General features: G+C 46.3%; 2 protein-coding genes across 2 annotated transcripts in view; one reads left to right on the top strand and one right to left on the bottom strand.

Moving 5' to 3' along the window:
- Window positions 1-8,047, top strand: part of LOC144484305 (uncharacterized) — a 77,093-nt gene extending 69,046 nt beyond the window's left edge. Inside the window, exon 6 of the mRNA XM_078202840.1 lies at window positions 7,423-8,047. Coding sequence (XP_078058966.1) covers window positions 7,423-7,975 — 553 coding nt within the window. The 3' untranslated portion in view covers window positions 7,976-8,047. The remainder of the gene's footprint in view (window positions 1-7,422) is intronic.
- LOC144484316 (uncharacterized) lies at window positions 2,884-5,999 on the bottom strand. The gene is made up of 2 exons (XM_078202859.1): window positions 5,942-5,999; window positions 2,884-3,977 (listed from the first exon to the last, which is right to left on the bottom strand). Exon 2 carries the CDS (start codon window positions 3,876-3,878, stop codon window positions 3,009-3,011), a length of 870 nt encoding a protein of 289 aa, XP_078058985.1. The 5' UTR covers window positions 3,879-3,977; window positions 5,942-5,999; the 3' UTR covers window positions 2,884-3,008.
- Window positions 8,048-20,597: the final 12,550 nt, after the last annotated feature.

Here is a 20,597-nt window from a genome sequence, read left to right as displayed (position 1 = left end):
AAAGCTGCGGGCTCGGAAGCGCTGCGCTGGAATTGCGCCAAAACGTCAAAGAGTCATAGTCATAGAGTCACAGAGGTTTACAGCATGGAAACAGACCCTTCGGCCCAACTTGTCCATGCCGCCCTGTTTTTTAAAACCCCTAAGCTAATCCCAATTGCCCGCATCCCTCTGTACCCATCTTACCCATGTAACTATCTAAATGCTTTTTAAAAGATAAAATTGTACCCGCCTCTGCTACTACCTCTGGCAGCTTGTTCCAGACACCTATCACCCGCTCTGTGAAAAAATTGCAGTGAGAAGTTTAACAACACCAGGTTAAAGTTCAGGTGAGTGGGAATTCCCACTCACCTGAAGAAGGGGCTTGGAGATCCGAAAGCTTGTGTGGCTTTTGCCCTCTTTTTATGTCAAACCAAATAAACAAACTCAGATTAAGTCAGGACAAAGTAAAAGGGGCAGCTCCCTAAAAGGACGGGGAACAGCCCGAACAGAAATCAAAGTACAAAGGAAACTTAAAAACATCAAATTAAAATGTGATTATTAGGGTCAATAATGCACCCCAACCCCTGCGGTGCTCAACGGGCGCGGAAGGCGCCAACCGTGCCCATGGCCACCGCATGCTCCCTCTCCAGGGACACCCGGCCGCGAACGTAGCCGCGGTAGAGGGGAAGACAGTCAGGATGGATGGCCTCCTCGATCGCCCGCAGCCTGGACCGGTAAATGGCGCGTTTCGCCAGGCCCAGGAGCAGGTTCACGAGGAGGTCGCCATCCCAACCTTGCCAAATAAACCTGTTGGACTTTAACCTGGTGTTGTTAAACTTCTTACTGTGTTTACCCCAGTCCAACGCCGGCATCTCCACATCATGAAAAAATTGCCCCTCTGGACACATTTGTATCTCTCCCCTCTCACCTTAAACCTATGCCCTCTCGTTTTAGACTCCCCTACCTTTGGGAAAAGATATTGACTATCTACCTTGTCTATGTCCCTCATTATTTTATAGACCTCTATAAGATCACCCCTCAGCCTCCTACGCTCCAGCAGCTGCAGCCTGAGGGTGGGTGAAGCTGTTTAAAAACCTGTTGCTCATTGTGCTATTGAACCGGGAGCTCGGACCTGGAGGGGAAGCAGAAACATGAAGCCCCGCCCACTCGGTGTTGCGTCACCAAGACATCGCGCATGCGCTCTCCTCCCTGCTGAATCAAGATGGCGGCCGTTAACCTGAGTCTCGTCTCGGGAAAAAGACCGGAAGCTGCAAACACAGACCGACGGGCTCATTTACGAGATTTGAGGCCTTGACCAGGTATTCAGAAACCCTCTACGTCCATCCGCCGGTTCCATTACTCCCTCTATGTTTCCGCATCCTTACCGGCTGCTGATGAGACAGAGGAACTTCTCTCCGATTGCTATCACCCACATTGCGCGTGTTGCAAACGCCGTTGCTTACTACGCATGCTCCAGACTGTAACATTACTGCGCATGCGAACGCCTTCCCGTGCCCCTCATTCATTTCTTTGCTCTCAATATTCTTTCAGATAGTTCATAAATTCCATGAGTACGTTATCCTTTAACACACCTGTGGTGTCCAGTTTAAATACTTTCCTCAGTCTGACCAACATATAGCAATGGGATTGTTGCTATTACAGGAATCCATTCTGTAAATCTGATTCCAAGGCACTCTGGAGTAATGCAGTGATCCAGACCTTCCCACTCAACACCAATCTATAGTTCCATCTGAGTTCCAGATTTTAACATGATTTTTCAAAACACAGGCAGCAGGGTGGCACAGTGATCAGCAGCGCCAGGGACCTGAGTTCAATCCTGGGCTCAGGTAGTACGAGTAAGCTTACATTAACACTGCAATGAAGTTACTATGAAAATCCCCTAGTCGCCACACTCGACGCCTGTTTGGGTGTACTGAAGGAGAATTTAGCACGGCCAATGCACCGAACCAGCATGTCTTTCAGACTGTGGGAGGAAACCTGAGCACCCGGAGGAAACCCATGCAGATACGGAGAGAACGTGCAAACTCCACACAGTCACCCAAGACCGGAATTGAACCGGATCCCTGGCACTCTGAGGTAGCAGTGCTAACCACCGTGCCACAGCTCTCTGTGTGGAGTTTGCACGTTCTCCCTGTGTCTGCATAGGTTTGCTCAGAGTGCTCCACTTTTTGGAAGGAGTAATTTGACAAGGAAAAATTCAATGAACGGCATGACACTAGTAAGCTCTGTGGAACAAAGGGACCTGGGTGTGATTGTCCATAGATCTCTGAGGACAGAAGTGTATGTTAGTAGGCTGGTGAAAAAGGCATGTAGGACACTTGCCTTTATCAATTGAGGTATAGATTACAAAAGCAAGGAAGTCATGTTGGAGTTGCATAGAACTGTGGTGAGGTCACTGCTGGAATACTGTGTGCAATTCTGGTCGCCACATTATAAGAAGGATGTGATTGCATTGGAGGGGGTGCAGAGGAGATTTACCAGTGAAGGTGAGTTACAGATGAGAGGGACAGTGTCAAAAGAGAGAACCATTGACAATATTAGATAATGTGGGGAAGTTGGGTTATCAGTGGTTTAGAGGGTAAAGGGAGATGAAGGGAGGTCTCATGGACAAGATGAGCAGTGAGAGGGTTTGATGGGAGATAGCAGAGGAATTGGAGAAAGATGTGAGTTCAGTACTTGGAGAAAGGGAAATTTCAGAGAGAGTTTTGTCTGGTGGTCCAGTGGAAGGGAGGGAGGCAGCTGATCAGATTGTCTCAATCTTAGAGACAAAGAAGCTCCACGAGCTCCTCACACTTGTTGTTGAAGATGAGGACGGAGGAGACGGGAGAGAGGCCCTTCAAAAGGAGAACCATTCACAGATTTTTTAAAAAGACAACAGCGAATACATTAACACAAAGATGGTGTATTTGAATTTTGTCCAGAATATTCGCCTCTATAACTGGCCTGAAGTTTATTAACATCAGCAGGTGCAGACCACAGTGTGATTGACAACAACATCCAATCTCCAGTTATTTATGAACTTGCTGGTGTCTCAGCAATGCGGATGACTGAGTGAATCTCTTCCCACACTTGGCGCAGGTGAATGGTCTCTCCCCGGTGTGAACCCGCTGATGTACAGTGAGATGAGATGATCGCCTGAACCCAGTCCCACAGTGAGAGCATCTGAATGGTTTCTCGTCAGTGTGAACTTGTTGATGGGACACCAGTTCCTGCGAGGTTTTAAAACATTTCCCACACTTCAGACACTTAAACGGTCTCTCATCAGTGTGGCCTCTTTGGTGTGTAATTAGGATGGATGAATTAACAAATCCCTTCCCACACTGGGAGCAGGTGAATGGTCTCTGCCTCGTGTGAACTTGCTGGTGTGTCAGCAGGGTGGATTTGTGAGTGAATCCCTTTCCACACTCAGAGCAGGTGAATCGCTTCTCCCCGGTGTGAACTCGCTGGTGTGTCAGCAGCGTGGATGACTGAGTGAATCCCATCCCACACACAGAGCAGGTGAATGGTCTCTCCCCAGTGTGAATTAGTTTGTGTTTAATCAGGGTGGATGACTGAGTGAATCCCTTCCCACACAAAGAGCAGGTGAATGGCCTCTGCCCAGTGTGTGTGCGCTGGTGATTCTGCAGGGTGGATAACTTAGTGAATCCCTTCCCGCAGTCCGAGCAGGTGAACGGCCTCTCCCCGGTGTGACCACGCCGATGGGTTTCCAGCTGGGATGGGTAATTGAATCCCTTCCCACAGACCCCACATTTCCACGGCTTCTCCCCATCATGACTGCATTTATGTTTGAACAGGCCAGATGACTGGTTGAAGTCTTGTCCACAAACGGAACACGAGTACGGTTTCTCCCCACTGTGAACAGTGCTTTTTCCTTCCATGTTCAAAATCCGATGATATTCCGGTCACAAAAAATGAGGCGACTCTGAGATCCTGATGTGGAGTTTGGTTTCAGTTTCCCAACTGCAAATCCTAATCTTCTAAGACACGATGAAATTGATTTAAAACAGAAAAAAAGGGAGTGAGAGAGAACACGCAAAAACAGGTTGTGAAATTGAGCTGAATGAATTTGTGGGGCCGGCATTAAGAAAAAGTGACCATGAAAGCTGCTGGATCGTCATAAAAACCCAACTGATTCACTAATGTGCTTCAGGGAAGGAAACCTGCCGCCTGGTCTGGACTGACACATGAACCAATATCTATCGAAGGGGTGAGAGAGAGGTGGAAGAATCAGAGAGTGAAGGAGAGGGTTTCTCTACATCTACATCCTGACCAGAACTCTGAGAGAATCTCCTAATCTCTCAACCTCCACCATTTAGCTGGACCAGGGTAGTAGGTGCATGTGAAGATCATCACCTCCTAGTTCCCCTCCAACTCATACAACATCCTGACTTGTCTGACATCAATTACTGCATGAGCAGAAGTTTCCAGCATTTGAATATCGGGAAGACTGGAGTCATTGTCTTCAGTCCCCACTACAAACTTCACCACCCTCACAACTGACTCCACCCTCTCCATGTTAAATATCTGAAGCTGAACTAAGTTGTTCACAACCATGGTGTCTTACTTGAGAAGAGTTTTAGACCACATATCCACATCATCATCATCATCATCACTAAAATCATCTATTTCCACCTCAGTAACATCCCCCAACTCTGCCTTAGCCTCAGTTAATCATAGAATCTCTACAGTGCAGAAGGAGGACATTCGGCCCATAAAGCCCACACCGACAACAATCCCACCTCGGCCCTATCCCCATCGCCCCATGTATTTACCCTGCTAAACCCTGACACTAAGGGGCAACTTAGCATAGCCAATCAACTTAATCCACACATCTCTGGAGTATGGGAGGAAACCGAAGCACCCGGAGGAAACCCACGCAGACACGGGGAGAATGTGGAGACTCCAGACAGACAGTGACCCAAGCTGGGAATCGAACCCGGGTCCCTGGCACTGTGAGGCAGCAGTGCTAACCACTGTGCCATCATGTCGCTGCAGAATCCATCATCCATTCCTTTCTTACCTCCAGACTAAACAATTCCAATACAGTTCCAACCGGCCTCCAACATTAAGCAGCCCCCTCCAAACCATCCTAAACTGCCCATATGCTTTCTCACACCAAATCATGTTCACCCATCGCCCCTATGCTTGCTGATCTACAAATGCTTCCTTTTAAGAAGCATCAGAATTTTAAAATTCTCATCTTTGTTTTCCTCCATGGTTACAATCATTCCTGTGTCTGTAATCTTCTCCAGCCACACACTCCTCTGAGATCTCAACGATAATCTAATTCCTCTTGAGCATTCTCAGTTTTAATCATTATACCATTACAAATCATCCTTTCAGTTGCACAGGCCACAAGCTCTGCAATCTCTTCTTTAAATCTCTGTGCCTGTCCATCACCTCTGCTTTCTTTAAAACCCACCTCTTTGACCAAACCTTTGGTCACCTGTCCTAATATGGCTCAGTATCAAATGTCAGTGGATAACATTTGTGAAAAAATGTCTGGGGCTGTTTTATTATGTTAAAGACACAATATGAATATAAATGATTGCAACTGCCCAGATATCGTTGTTCTCATCAGTAAGAAATTGGAAGTGAAAGGGTGAAGCAGTTTGATGGTCAAGTTATTCACATTCTGTCAGTGGTTATTCCAAAACATTGCCCCAAAGACGGCGACTGCGCATGCGCCGTGTTGCTGGTGCGCCGACTGAAGACGGCGACTGCGCATGCGCTGTGTTGCTCTTGCCCCGATGACGATGGCCCTGATTAACCCGGGTCTGTAACTGGGAGAATGCTGAGGCCCTGCTCTGCGCTGAGGGCCGGGACCATCCTCTGATATCGCTCAGTTCTTTTTAAGAGTTCTCAGTTTACGTAACATGTTTACGACGCCTCTCCAAACCCCCGCCTGGTCTATCGCGTCCTCCGCCCCGCCATTCCCAACTTTACTGATTGTGGATCCGAGAAAGAATGTCTCCACCGCCATTAATCACACTGCGCATGCTTCACTCAGCCCCGCCCCTCATTCACCCCGATTGGTCGGAGGACCAGCAGCTCCCTCGCGACCGTCCAGCCTCCTCTCCTTCTATTGGCCCGGAGCTGCCGTCAATCAGTCCCCGGGCATTGTGAGGTGTCGGGTGAGAGGTCAGTGCCGGGGGGGCGGGGTTTACAATGAACATTCTCCACTCTCCCTGTCCACTGCTTCCGGCTTCTCCCCTCAAACCATCTCCAACAAAGAGAGAAGGGGACACACTGACCGAGTGACAATGTCACTGCATTAGTAATCCAGAGAGACAGCACAATGTTCTGGGGACAGGGCTTCAAATCCATTCAATTAATACAATTTACAATTTAAATTTAGTCTCAGTGAGGGTGACTGAGGCTTCTCTGAGAAAATCTCCACACATTCCATTCTGGGCACAAGATTCAGATTCCTGTTTTGTCACAAGGTATGAATGAAATTATGTTCAGTTTGTTATTTTTGTTAAAATTGGATTTTTTTGTTAAATTTGTCAGGTACAGTGGTTAGCACTGCTGCTTTTCAGCGCCAGGGACCTGGGTTCGTTTCCCGGATTGGGTCTGTGGAGTTTGCATGTCCTCCCCGTGTCTGCGTGGGTTTCCTCCGGGTGCTCCGGTTTCCTCCCACATTCTGAAAAATGTGCTGGTTAGGTGCATTGGCCATGCTAAATTCTCTCTGTGTACCCGAACAGGCGCTGGAGTGTGGTGACTCGGGGATTTTCATGGTAACTTCATTGCGGTGTTAATGTAAGCCTACTTGTGACTAATAAATGGACTTTACTTTAAAAGGATCTGGAAAAAATTATCTAAAACTTAATTTGGATATCCAGAGAGTGTGTGGGACGGGAATTGACAGATTTGGGGGAACAAGATAGGATAAAATGTTCCAGAGAAACTAGAATTGTCTGTTCAGAGTTTCTGTCCTGGACTGACATTTGGTTACATTTGTAAACCCCATTGACAGCATATTAGAAGCTGAGGATTTGTGGAGAAAATATTTAATTAAGGATCAATTCAGGGTCAAAGTCATTTGGGGAATGAAAGTGAAAAATATTCCACCAAATGAGAACTGTCTGTTCTGAATTTCCATCTTGTACTGACAGTGATGACTTTTTAAACTCCTTTATCAGGTTATTAGAAGCAGAGGATTTGGAGATAGGAAATGCAAACCAAACATCGCATCAACATCTGATACTCAATGAATCAGAGTGTGAGTATCATTGGCCTTTGAATGTGGAGGGAAGATTGTTTTAACAAGTTGCATAGCCTTTAAAACATTTCAACATTTGAAGCAGATAGAATCCACGTGTACTATGTACGAGGCTTGAACTGATCAACCAACCTGGAGAGAAACAAGGATACCAGCACCACAGGGAAACCGTGTAAATGTGGGGATTGTGGAAAGAGATTCAAATACCCATCCCTGCTGGAAATTCATCGACGCAGTCACACTGGAGAGAAGCCATTCACCTGCTCTGTGTGTGGGAAGGGATTCACTCAGTCAACCACTCTGCTGAGACACCAGCGATTTCACACAGGGGAGAGACCGTTCCCCTGTTGTGTGTGTGGGAAGGGATTTGCGCAGTCATCTGAGCTTCTGATACACTGGAGAGTTCATACTGGAGAGAAGCCATTCACCTGCTCTGTTTGTGGGAGGGGATTCACTCAGTTATCCCAGCTGCTGACACACCAGCGAGTTCACACTGGGGAGAGGCCATTCACCTGCTCTGTGTGTGAGAAGAGATTCACTAATTCATCAAACCTTCTGACACACCAGCGCGTTCATACTGGCAAGAGGCCATTCATTTGTTCCATGTGTGAGAAAGGGTTCACAACTTCATCCAACCTTCTGACACACCAGCGAATTCATACCCGGGAGAAGCCATTCACCTGTTCAGTGTGTGAGAGGGGATTCAGTCAGTCAGCCCACCTGCTGACACACCAGCAAGTTCACAAGTGACTGAAGGGTTTGGATTCCACTGATGTTGCTGGCATTCACAATGCCCAGTACTGAACCATTTCATTCTGACAATTCAGGTTTCTTTATCTGATGTTACCAACCATAATTGGCTGATTATGTTCTTGGGCCTGCAGTCTCCCTTTCAGAATATGTGTCTACGGTCATTCCCCTGAATTCAGAGAATTCCACCAGCAATTATTTTCGCACAAGTATTAAACTTTTACTTGAATCCTAAATTGATCTTTGGTTCAAACTCTACAAATGTTTGAGAGGTTCCACTGATGAACATCTCCAATTAGAAAGTGCTGATTAATCCTTGCTGACAATTCTTGCTGACCTGCACATTACACACAGTGAGAGCTCCGTTATCCACCAGAAAGAAGGGGAATGGGAATTGATGGAGAATTGAGAGGCTCCAAATGTTACCCATCCCGTCTGGTACAGAAATCCCCTCAGCTCAGGAATGGAAAAAGTCCAATCGAAATAACAAACTTGTGTATATTCTTTCTGAGAATGTGGGGCTACATTATAATCAGATAGGAGGAGGTTGGTGTCAGTGGCTGGGGTTTATATCAGACAGGAGGAGATTGGTGTCAGTGTGGGGTTTTGTATCAGACAGGAGGAGGTTGGTGTCAGTGACTGTGGGGTTTATATCATGATGTGGAGATGCCGGCGTTGGACTGGGGTAAGCATAGTAAGAAGTCTCACAACACCAGGTTAAAGTGACTGTGGGGTTTATATCACAGTAAGAAGTTTAACAACACCAGGTTAAAGTCCAACAGGTTTATTTGGTAGCAAAAACCACACGGGTTTATATCAGACAGGAGGAGATTGGTGTCAGTGTGGGGTTTATATCAGACAGGAGGAGATTGGTGTCAGTGTGGGGTTTATATCAGACAGGAGGAGATTGGTGTCAGTGTGGGGTTTATATCAGACAGGAGGAGATTGGTGTCAGTGTGGGGTTTATATCAGACAGGAGGAGATTGGTGTCAGTGTGGGGTTTATATCAGACAGGAGGAGATTGGTGTCAGTGTGGGGTTTATATCAGACAGAAGGAGATTGGTGTCAGTGTGGGGTTTATATCAGACAGGAGGAGATTGGTGTCAGTGTGGGGTTTATATCAGACAGGAGGAGATTGGTGTCAGTGTGGGGTTTATATCAGACAGGAGGAGATTGGTGTCAGTGTGGGGTTTATATCAGACAGGAGGAGATTGGTGTCAGTGTGGGGTTTATATCAGACAGGAGGAGATTGGTGTCAGTGTGGGGTTTATATCAGACAGGAGGAGATTGGTGTCAGTGTGGGGTTTATATCAGACAGAAGGAGATTGGTGTCAGTGTGGGGTTTATATCAGACAGGAGGAGATTGGAGTCAGTGTGGGGTTTATATCAGACAGGAGGAGATTGGTGTCAGTGTGGGGTTTATATCAGACAGGAGGAGATTGGTGTCAGTGTGGGGTTTATATCAGACAGGAGGAGATTGGTGTCAGTGACTGTGGGGTTTATATCAGACAGGAGGGGATTGGTGTCAGTGTGGGGTTTATATCAGACAGGAGGAGATTGGTGTCAGTGTGGGGTTTATATCAGACAGGAGGAGATTGGTGTCAGTGTGGGGTTTATATCAGACAGGAGGAGATTGGTGTCAGTGTGGGGTTTATATCAGACAGGAGGAGATTGGTGTCAGTGTGGGGTTTATATCAGACAGGAGGAGATTGGTGTCAGTGTGGGGTTTATATCAGACAGGAGGAGATTGGTGTCAGTGTGGGGTTTATATCAGACAGGAGGAGATTGGTGTCAGTGTGGGGTTTATATCAGACAGGAGGGGATTGGTGTCAGTGTGGGGTTTATATCAGACAGGAGGAGATTGGTGTCAGTGTGGGGTTTATATCAGACAGGAGGAGATTGGTGTCAGTGTGGGGTTTTGTATCAGACAGGAGGAGATTGGTGTCAGTGTGGGGTTTATATCAGACAGGAGGAGATTGGTGTCAGTGTGGGGTTTATATCAGACAGGAGGAGATTGGTGTCAGTGTGGGGTTTATATCAGACAGGAGGAGATTGGTGTCAGTGTGGGGTTTATATCAGACAGGAGGAGATTGGTGTCAGTGTGGGGTTTATATCAGACAGGAGGAGATTGGTGTCAGTGTGGGGTTTATATCAGACAGGAGGGGATTGGTGTCAGTGTGGGGTTTATATCAGACAGGAGGAGATTGGTGTCAGTGTGGGGTTTATATCAGACAGGAGGAGATTGGTGTCAGTGTGGGGTTTATATCAGACAGGAGGAGATTGGTGTCAGTGTGGGGTTTATATCAGACAGGAGGGGATTGGTGTCAGTGTGGGGTTTATATCAGACAGGAGGAGATTGGTGTCAGTGTGGGGTTTATATCAGACAGGAGGAGATTGGTGTCAGTGTGGGGTTTATATCAGACAGGAGGAGATTGGTGTCAGTGTGGGGTTTATATCAGACAGGAGGAGATTGGTGTCAGTGTGGGGTTTATATCAGACAGGAGGGGATTGGTGTCAGTGTGGGGTTTATATCAGACAGGAGGAGATTGGTGTCAGTGTGGGGTTTATATCAGACAGGAGGAGATTGGTGTCAGTGTGGGGTTTTGTATCAGACAGGAGGAGATTGGTGTCAGTGTGGGGTTTATATCAGACAGGAGGAGATTGGTGTCAGTGTGGGGTTTATATCAGACAGGAGGAGATTGGTGTCAGTGTGGGGTTTATATCAGACAGGAGGAGATTGGTGTCAGTGTGGGGTTTATATCAGACAGGAGGGGATTGGTGTCAGTGTGGGGTTTATATCAGACAGGAGGAGATTGGTGTCAGTGTGGGGTTTATATCAGACAGGAGGAGATTGGTGTCAGTGTGGGGTTTATATCAGACAGGAGGAGATTGGTGTCAGTGTGGGGTTTATATCAGACAGGAGGAGATTGGTGTCAGTGTGGGGTTTATATCAGACAGGAGGAGATTGGTGTCAGTGTGGGGTTTATATCAGACAGGAGGAGATTGGTGTCAGTGTGGGGTTTATAACAGACAGGAGGAGATTGGAGTCGGTGACTGTGGGGTTTATATCAGACAGGAGGAGATTGGTGTCAGTGTGGGGTTTATATCAGACAGGAGGAGATTGGTGTGAGTGTGGGGTTTATATCAGACAGGAGGAGATTGGTGTCAGTGTGGGGTTTATATCAGACAGGAGGAGATTGGTGTCAGTGTGGGGTTTATATCAGACAGGAGGAGATTGGTGTCAGTGTGGGGTTTATATCAGACAGGAGGAGATTGGTGTCAGTGTGGGGTTTATATCAGACAGGAGGAGATTGGTGTCAGTGTGGGGTTTATATCAGACAGGAGGAGATTGGTGTCAGTGTGGGGTTTATATCAGACAGGAGGAGATTGGTGTCAGTGTGGGGTTTATATCAGACAGGAGGGGATTGGTGTCAGTGTGGGGTTTATATCAGACAGGAGGAGATTGGTGTCAGTGTGGGGTTTATATCAGACAGGAGGAGATTGGTGTCAGTGTGGGGTTTATATCAGACAGGAGGAGATTGGTGTCAGTGTGGGGTTTATATCAGACAGGAGGAGATTGGTGTCAGTGTGGGGTTTATATCAGACAGGAGGAGATTGGTGTCAGTGTGGGGTTTATATCAGACAGGAGGAGATTGGTGTCAGTGTGGGGTTTATATCAGACAGGAGGGGATTGGTGTCAGTGTGGGGTTTATATCAGACAGGAGGAGATTGGTGTCAGTGTGGGGTTTATATCAGACAGGAGGAGATTGGTGTCAGTGTGGGGTTTATATCAGACAGGAGGAGATTGGTGTCAGTGTGGGGTTTATATCAGACAGGAGGAGATTGGTGTCAGTGTGGGGTTTATATCAGACAGGAGGAGATTGGTGTCAGTGTGGGGTTTATATCAGACAGGAGGAGATTGGTGTCAGTGTGGGGTTTATATCAGACAGGAGGAGATTGGTGTCAGTGTGGGGTTTATATCAGACAGGAGGAGATTGGTGTCAGTGTGGGGTTTATATCAGACAGGAGGAGATTGGTGTCAGTGTGGTGTTTATATCAGACAGGAGGAGATTGGTGTCAGTGTGGGGTTTTTATCAGACAGGAGGAGATTGGTGTCAGTGACTGGGGTTTATATTAGACAGCAGGAGATTGGTATCAGTGACTGTGGTCTTGGTTTGTTTCGGGTATAAAGAGATTGGTGTCATCCGGCATGAAGAGCTTCCACCTTCCCTGTAACCAAAGAACAAAGAACAGAACAGCACAAGAAACAGGCCCTTCGGCCCTCCAAGCCTGTGCCGCTCCTTGGTCCAACGAGACCAATCGTTTGTATCCCTCCATTCCCAGGCTGCTCATGTGACTATCCAGGTAAGTCTTAAACGATGTCAGCGTGTCTGCCTCCACCACCCTACTTGGCAGCGCATTCCAGGCCCCCACCACCCTCTGTGTAAAAAACATCGCTCTAATATCTGAGTTATACTTCGACCCTCTCACCTTGAGCCCGTGACCCCTCGTGACCGTCACTTCTGATCTGGGAAAAAGCTTCCCACTGTTCACCCTATCTTTTCCATTCATAATCTTGTACACCTCTATTCGATCTCCCCTCATTCTCCGTCTTTCCAGGGAGAACAACCCCAGTTTACCCAATCTCTCCTCATAGCTAAGACCCTCCATACCAGGCAACATCCTGGTAAACCTTCTCTGCACTCTCTCTAACGCCTCCACGTCCTTCTGGTAGTGCGGCGACCAGAACTGGACGCAGTACTCCAAATGTGGCCTAACCAGCGTTCTATACAGCTGCATCATCAGACTCCAGCTTTTATACTCTATACCCTGTCCTATAAAGGCAAGCATCCCATATGCCTTCTTCACCACCTTCTCCACCTGCGTTGCCACCTTCAAGGATTTGTGGACTTGCACACCTAGGTCCCTCTGTGTTTCTATACTCTTGATGGCTCTGCCATTTATTGTATAACTCCTGCCTCCTTTTTACTTTACAGATATTTTCCTGGGTATTCTGGGGACCAAATTGGAGATTTAAACTCAAACATATCAGGAATCACAGGTCTTAACATTGGCCAAAAGCAAAATCCTCCAGGTTTGGGAAATACTCAGATGTTCAGTCTCCATCTATGAAGGGAGAAACAGTCTTCATGTTTGCTCGATGACCTTTCATCAGAGCCCACTGTGGGACCGTCAACGTTCCTGTGAAGGGTTTTGGGGTGTGTTGAGGATGGTAGAGGTGCTATATAAATGCAGCTTGTTGTTGATATTGACTGAGGGTGGGATTCAGTCACCTATCTGAGCTGGAAGCTCGATCCAGTCCTGCTGGGGGAGAGCTTACCAGCTGCATGATGAAAGGGATTAACTCGTCCCATTCAGTGACACAGTCGGACAGTCACACTGAGAAAGGGTTCAGACACTTCCTGTCTCTGACAGGATTTACTCAGCTTTCCCACCTGTTAACATCCCAGTTTTAAAAATCAAATGATTTCTTGCACAATCAGTGGCGGAGAGTCAGTGTGTGGACGAGGAAGATTCACAAACACTTCCCTCAGGCGGCAAATCCCAAATCCACATTTGCCCCATTAGGGTTGGCAGCTCTGGGCATTGCCCGGGTGGTGGGCCCAGATTAACAGCTGCCATCCTCATAGGGGGCAATGAGCAGCTGGTCACATGTACACATATTAAGCTGATCTTTCTCTACACCCTAACTATGACTGAAATACTGTAATCTGCACTCTCTCCTTTCCTTCTCCCTTATGTACTCGATGAATGGTATGTTTTGTCTGCACAGCGCGCAAGAAACATTACTTTTCACATGTGACAATAATAAATCAAATCAAATGTGTCGTCATCCTGGGCTCGGAGGAGGGAATGTTGTGAATTTCCCAGAATTGTTACAGCACAGAAAGAGGCCATTTGGCCCATTGCGTCTGTGCTGGCTCTCGGAACGAGCAATTCATGGAGAGCTATTTCCCTGCCTCCTCCCTGTAACCCGGATCATTCCTCCCCTTCAGATAACCAAATTCAGAGTTTGTATCCTGGACTGACAGTGATGGATTTTGGGAATTCCTCTTACAGAGGGTTAGAAGGGGAAGATTTACACACTGCAAACTCAAACCAAAAGAAATGTTTGTTCTGAATGTTATCTTGTCCCTGCATTGACAGCTTTTTTCAACACCTTTCCCACAGGGAGTGACAGTCGGGAAACACATTTCAATATCTGAAAAATTCACTCAATTCATCAGGAGCCGAATATTATCGACCTTTGAATGTGGAAGGAGAAATGTTGGTCTGTTCTGTCTGTGGGAAAAGATTTCAAACATCAGTATGACTGGAAAATCACTGAGACACACACACACCAGAGTGCGAGTGTTCCAGTGAACTGACTGTGGAAAGAGCTTTAACCAGTTACACAGCCTGAAAAACATCACACCATTCACAGCGAGAAGAAACTGTACAGATGTTCTGTGTATGGATGAGGCTTCAACTGATCATCCAACCTGGAGAGACACACGGATACCAACACCATGGAGAAACCGTGGAAATGTGAGGTCTGTGGGAAAGGATTCAGTTCTCCATCCAATCTGGAAGCTCATCGACGCAGTCACACCGGGGAACGGCCATTCACCTGCTCTGGGTGTGGGAAAGGATTCACTCAGTTATCCTGTCTTCAGACACACCATCTTGTTCATTCTGAGAACAAACTTTTCACTTGCTCTGACTGTGAGAACAGTTTTAAAAGGAAACCATATTTGCTGACTCACCACCGTATTCACACTGAGCAGAGACCTTCTCTGCGTGTGGGAAGGGATCAATCATCCAACCTGCAGACACACCAGCAAGTTCACACTGGGGAGAGGCCATTCACCTGCTCCGAATGTGGGAAGGGATTCATTCAGTCATCCCACCTACTGAGATACAAAGAAGTTTACACAGGGGAGAGGCCATTCACCTGCTCCCAGTGTGGGAAGAGATTCACTAATTCATCCCACCTACTGAGACACCAGCGGGTTCACAAGTAACAGCAGGGATTGGATTCTGCTGTTATTGCTGCTGTTAATCACATCCTGGATTGAACCATGTTCATTCTAACTTTTTCAGTTTGTTTCTGTTAATGTTGTACAAGACATTGGTAAGGCCACAATTGGAATACTGTGTGCGGTTCTGGTCACCCTATTATAGAAAGGATATTATTAAACTAGAAAGAGTGCAGAAAAGATTTACTCAGATGCTACCGGGACTTGATGGTTTGAGTTATAAGGAGAGGCTGGATAGACTGGGACTTTTTTCTCTGGAGCGTAGGAGGCTGAGGGGTGATCTTATAGAGGTCTATAAAATAATGAGGGGCCAGATCAGCTAGATAGTCAATATCTTTTCCCAAAGGTAGGGGAGTCTAAAACGAGAGGGCAAAGGTTTAAGGTGAGAGGGGAGAGATACAAAAGTGTCCAGAGGGGCAATTTCTTCATACAGAGGGTGGTGAGTGTCTGGAACAAGCTGCCAGAGGTAGTAGTAGAGGCGGGTACAATTTTGTCTTTTAAAAAGCATTTAGATAGTTACATGGGTAAGATGTGTATAGAGGGATATGGGCCAAATGTAGGCAATTGGGATTAGCTTAGGGGTTTAAAAAAAAGGGCAGCATGGACAAGTTGGGCCGAAGGGCCTGTTTCCATGCTGTAAACCTCTATGACTATGTTAATCATCCAAAGAACTGAGCTGGAGTTTAAGATTCTGAATACAGGTGAAATAAATTAGCTCAGTGTCAAACACCCGGTGTGTTGCGTATTTGTTAAGAGACTAACTGAAATCCTGTTCTCCACTGTTCCATTTCTGGGTCTTCTCTCAGTTGAAGGAACATTTATATTTGTGTTGAGCCTTTCCTGACATCAGGTTGTTCCAAAGCTTTTCTGGCCAATCAGACAGTGTTGGAAATGCAGCAGCTCATTTGCGCAGCAAGATCCCATAGAAAATAATCCAGATAATGTATTTGAGTGATCTTGATTGAGGGATAAAGGTTGATCAAGACTCTGGGGAGAAATCCCCTGCTCTTTGAAAGAGCATCAATGGATCTCTTATGCCTGACTGTTCAGTCTCACTTGGAACACAGGACCTCTGAAGGTGCGGGGCTCCCTCAGTACTGCAGTGGAATGTCAGCCTGGAATTTCTGTTCACTTCTCTGGATTTGAAAACACAGCCTCCTGACTCAGATATGAGAAAGCAACCACTGAGACAAGACTAACACCTCATCATTACTGTGGATTATTTCAGTTTTCAAACCTCTGGTTACCCTCATGGACAAGTCCCAGCTGCCCATTCCTTCAAGAGTGTCTCTCTTAGCCTGGATATCCTGAGGAGGTGTCGGTAACACAGCCATGTAGCTGTCCTCAGTGTTTAATGGGACAGTGTGGACACAAATCCACAGGAAGTAGTCTCACAACACCAGGTTAAAGTCCAACAGGTTTATTTGGTAGCACGAGCTTTCAGAGCGCCGCTCCTTCATCAGGTGAGTGCGTTATGAAGGAGCAGCGCTCCAAAAGCTCATGCTACCAAATAAACCCATTGGACTTTAACCTGGTGTTGTGAGACTACTTACTGTGCTTACCCCAGTCCAACACCAGCAACTCCACATCACAAATCCACAGGGACAGTGAGAGTCCAATTCAATGTTGTACAATCTGTTCAATATTTCATCCTTGGCTCTGAGTCTTTTGGTGATGATTTAAATCTGATGTCTGTTAGTTGCTGACTCATCGACTTGGGAAATAGTTTTTTCTCATTTGCCTGATAAAATTTTGAACCCATCCCCAGATTTTCAATCAGTTCTCGTGAAAAGAGCCCCAGTTTCTAGAATCTTTTCTGATAACTAAAGCCTCTATTCCCTGTGATTGTCTCAGTGAATCTCTTCTGCACGCCATGATTTTGAATGTTTCTATCAAATCTCCTCTCAGTCTTTTCTCCAAGTGAAAGAGTCCCAAATTCTCCAATCTGTCTTCATCACTGAAGTTTCTCATTCCTGGAATCATTCTCCTAAATCTGATTTTCCACCCTTTGTTTTCTATTTCCATGTGGAGAGAATTGCTACAAGAACTGGAAAAACTCAGCGTGTCTGCCCATATTTATCAAGAGAGAAAGCAGAGTTAAGGTTTCAGGTCCTTTGACTTTTCGTCACAGTTGAAGAATTACTGCCCGATTTCACTCTGAGCTCCAATCTTTCACACAATGTTCCCTTGTTCTTGATTCCCCACCAGAGGAAATCATTTTTCCATATTTACCCAATTGAAAGGATCAACTGATTTTGGTCAGTTCCCTTTAATCTAGATCAGCACAAATTTCCCTTTTACATTCCAGGACCAGCAGCATTTCAGGAATGGTTTATAACAAGAAATTCACAATTTCCTATCCCATGAAGAAAAGGTTATGGTTATAACTTAATCCTGGATTGGTGCTGAATCTGGACATGTAAAGCCAGGTTAAAGTTTAAAGTTGAGATCATTTTTTTAAAGGTGAGATGATGTACTAGCGGACTCAAGAACAGCTTCTTCCCTGTTTGCGGACAACACAAAATTGGCAGGACTTGCAGATAGTGAGGAGCATTGTCAGAAGCTACAGAAGGATATAGATAGGCTGGAAATTTGGGCAAAGAAATGGCAGATGGAGTTCAATCCTGATGAATGCGAAGTGATGCATTTTGGTAGAAATAATGTAGGGAGGAGCTATACGATAAATGGCAGAACCATAAAGGGTGTAGATACGCAGAGGGACCTGGGTGTGCAAGTCCACAGATCCTTGAAGGTGACGTCACAGGTGGAGAAGGTGGTCAAGAAGGCATATGGCATGCTTGCCTTTATAGGACGGGGCATAGAGTATAAAAGTTGGGGTCTGATGTTGCAGATGTATAGAACGTTGGTTCGGCCGCATTTGGAATATGCGTCCAGTTCTGGTCGCCACACTACCAGAAGGACGTGGAGGCTTTGGAGAGAGTACAGAGGAGGTTTACCAGGATGTTGCCTGGTATGGAGGGGCTTAGTTATGAGGAGAGATTGGGTAAACTGGGGTTGTTCTCCCTGGAAAGACGGAGGATGAGGGGAGACTTTATAGAGGTGTATAAGATTATGAAAGGCATAGATAGGGTGAACGGTGGGAAGCTTTTCCCCAGGTCGGTGGTGACATTCATGAGGAGTCATAGGTTCAAGGTGAAGGGGGGGAGGTTTAACACAGATATCAGACGGACATATTTTACACAGAGGGTGGTGGGGGCCTGGAATGCGCTGCCAGGCAAGGTGGTGGAGGCGGACACACTGGGAACATTTAAGACTTATCTAGATAGCCATATGAACGGAGTGGGAATGGAGGGATACAAAAGAATGGTCTAGTTTGGACCAGGGAGCAGCGCGGGCTTGGAGGGCCGAAGGGCCTGTTCCTGTGCTGTATTGTTCTTTGCCACCATCAGACTTTTGAATGCAGATCTTTCTCTCGACCCTATCTGTAAGTGCAACATTATATTCTGCAGCCTTTCCTTCTCCGCTATGTACTCTATGAACAGTATTTATTTTCTTGCACGCTGTTCAGACACAATACTTTCACTGTATCCCAATAAATGTGACAATAAATCAAATCAAAACAGAGAATTGTTACAATGATTAACCCGGAAGAATTGAAGACACAGAGGATAAGATAAACTTTGAAAGATTGAATATTCGAAGGTAAAGTAAAAGTATTTTTTTTATTAGTCACAAGTGGGCTTACTTTAACACTGCAATGAAATTACTGTTAAAATCCCCTAGTCACCACACTCCGGCACCTGTTCGGGTACACTGAGGGAGAATTTAGCATGGCCAATGCACCTAACCAGCATGTCTTTTGGACAGTGGGAAGAAACCGGAGCACCTGGAGAAAACCTACACAGACCCGGGGAGAAGATGCAGACTCTGCATAGAAAGTAACCCAAGCCGGAAATTGAACCTGGGTCCCTGGTGCTGTGAGGCGGAGATGCCGGCGTTGGACTGGGGTAAACACAGTAAGAAGTTTAACAACACCAGGTTAAAGTTGGACTTTAACCTGGTGTTGTTAAACTTCTTGCTGTGAGGCACCAGTACTAACCACCGTGCTGCCCCTGGTGGAGGGATGTGGGGAACAGGCACTTATGATATAAAAATAGTAAGAAGTCTCACAACACCAGGTTAGAGTCCAACAGGTTTATCTGGAACCATGAGCTTTCGAGCGCTGCTGCTTCATCAGGTGATATGAAAATACAAGCTGGACTGCAGTGAATGAACCTGAGTGAAGTGGTTCTGATCATGTTGAGGGTTTGTTGGGTGATTCACTCTCCTTTGTTCAGACACAACATGTCCCAACATCCAACTGCAAGACTGTGCATCTGCACTGCCAGCGCAAGCGCAGTTTCCCTTGGAACGGCCTGTCAACGTGTTTGCGCACGTGCAGATTCTGAGCTAATCGCGCAGTCGCAACTATGCGGTGACGCCATCACGCACTCACCATTGTGGTGTCATCACGCCCACTTCCGGGGTTCCCACAGTGGCGGGAGTTTTGAAATCTCTCTCTCTGGTTTCTGATCTTTCCAGCTGCAGCTCCCAGAAGCAGATTTATCTTTAAAACAGCGGCATTGTTTCAGAGGCGAGTGCTTGTGACCATTCCTCTGAAATTCAAAGTTTTTAGTGGTGTGTTCTGTTATCTGAGAGAGGTTCCACGTGTGGCTGGTCTGACTTCTTTACTGTGGATCTGAATCCATGTCCATCCATTGCTCAGTTTTACCTCTGCCCTCCCTGATCACCTTTCTGTCATTGTCTAACTTCCCTCTGTCTCTAATGCTGGGTGTGTTTTAACTGTGTTTAATATTTTACCGTTACATTGTCTAAATGAAGTTTCAACTGCTGTCTCTCCCCAGACTGTGTATTGATGGTGAAATTTAAATGCAGTCAAAAAATCTGGAATTTAGTGTTTACTGATGACCATGAAACCATTGTCGATTGTTGTTAAAAGCCTATCTGGTTCACTAATACCCTTTAGGGAAGAAAATCTGCTGTCCTTACCTGGCCTGGCCTACATGTGACTCCAGACTTTCAGCAATGTGGCTGTCTCTTATCTGCCTTCTGAAATGGCTCAGCAAGCTACTCAGTCCAAGGGCAATTAGGGATGGGCCAGTCCTTCTCCTGTGAATGACTTTTAAAAAAAATTACTAGCTTTATCTTCCCACAGCATAGAATCATGGAATACCTACAGTGCAGAAGGAGGTCATTCAGTCCATCAGGTTTGCACCTGCAATAATCCCACCCTGGCCCTATCCCCGTAACCTCACATATTTACCCTGTTAACCCCTCTGACAGTAATGGGCAATTTAGCTTGACCAATCCACCTAACCTGCACATTTCTGGAGTGGGAGGAAACCCATGCCAGCACAGGGAGAATGTGCAAACACCACACTGACAGTCACCCAAGGCTGGAATTCAACCCGGGTCCCTGGTGCTGTGAGGCAGCAGTGCTAACCACTGTGCCACCGTGCATCTTTCAGCATCAGGGCATTTCTTTTTCCTGTACTCTAGTCAATTTCTCTTCCACTTCTGAGTTTATTGACCATCAAATCCTGCACCATTTTTATTCTTCA

The sequence above is a fragment of the Mustelus asterias genome, unplaced genomic scaffold (assembly GCF_964213995.1).
Source record: "Mustelus asterias unplaced genomic scaffold, sMusAst1.hap1.1 HAP1_SCAFFOLD_100, whole genome shotgun sequence".
NCBI lineage: Eukaryota > Metazoa > Chordata > Chondrichthyes > Carcharhiniformes > Triakidae > Mustelus > Mustelus asterias.
Note: the sequence above shows the minus strand (reverse complement) of the source record. Positions and strands in the feature narration are given on the sequence as shown.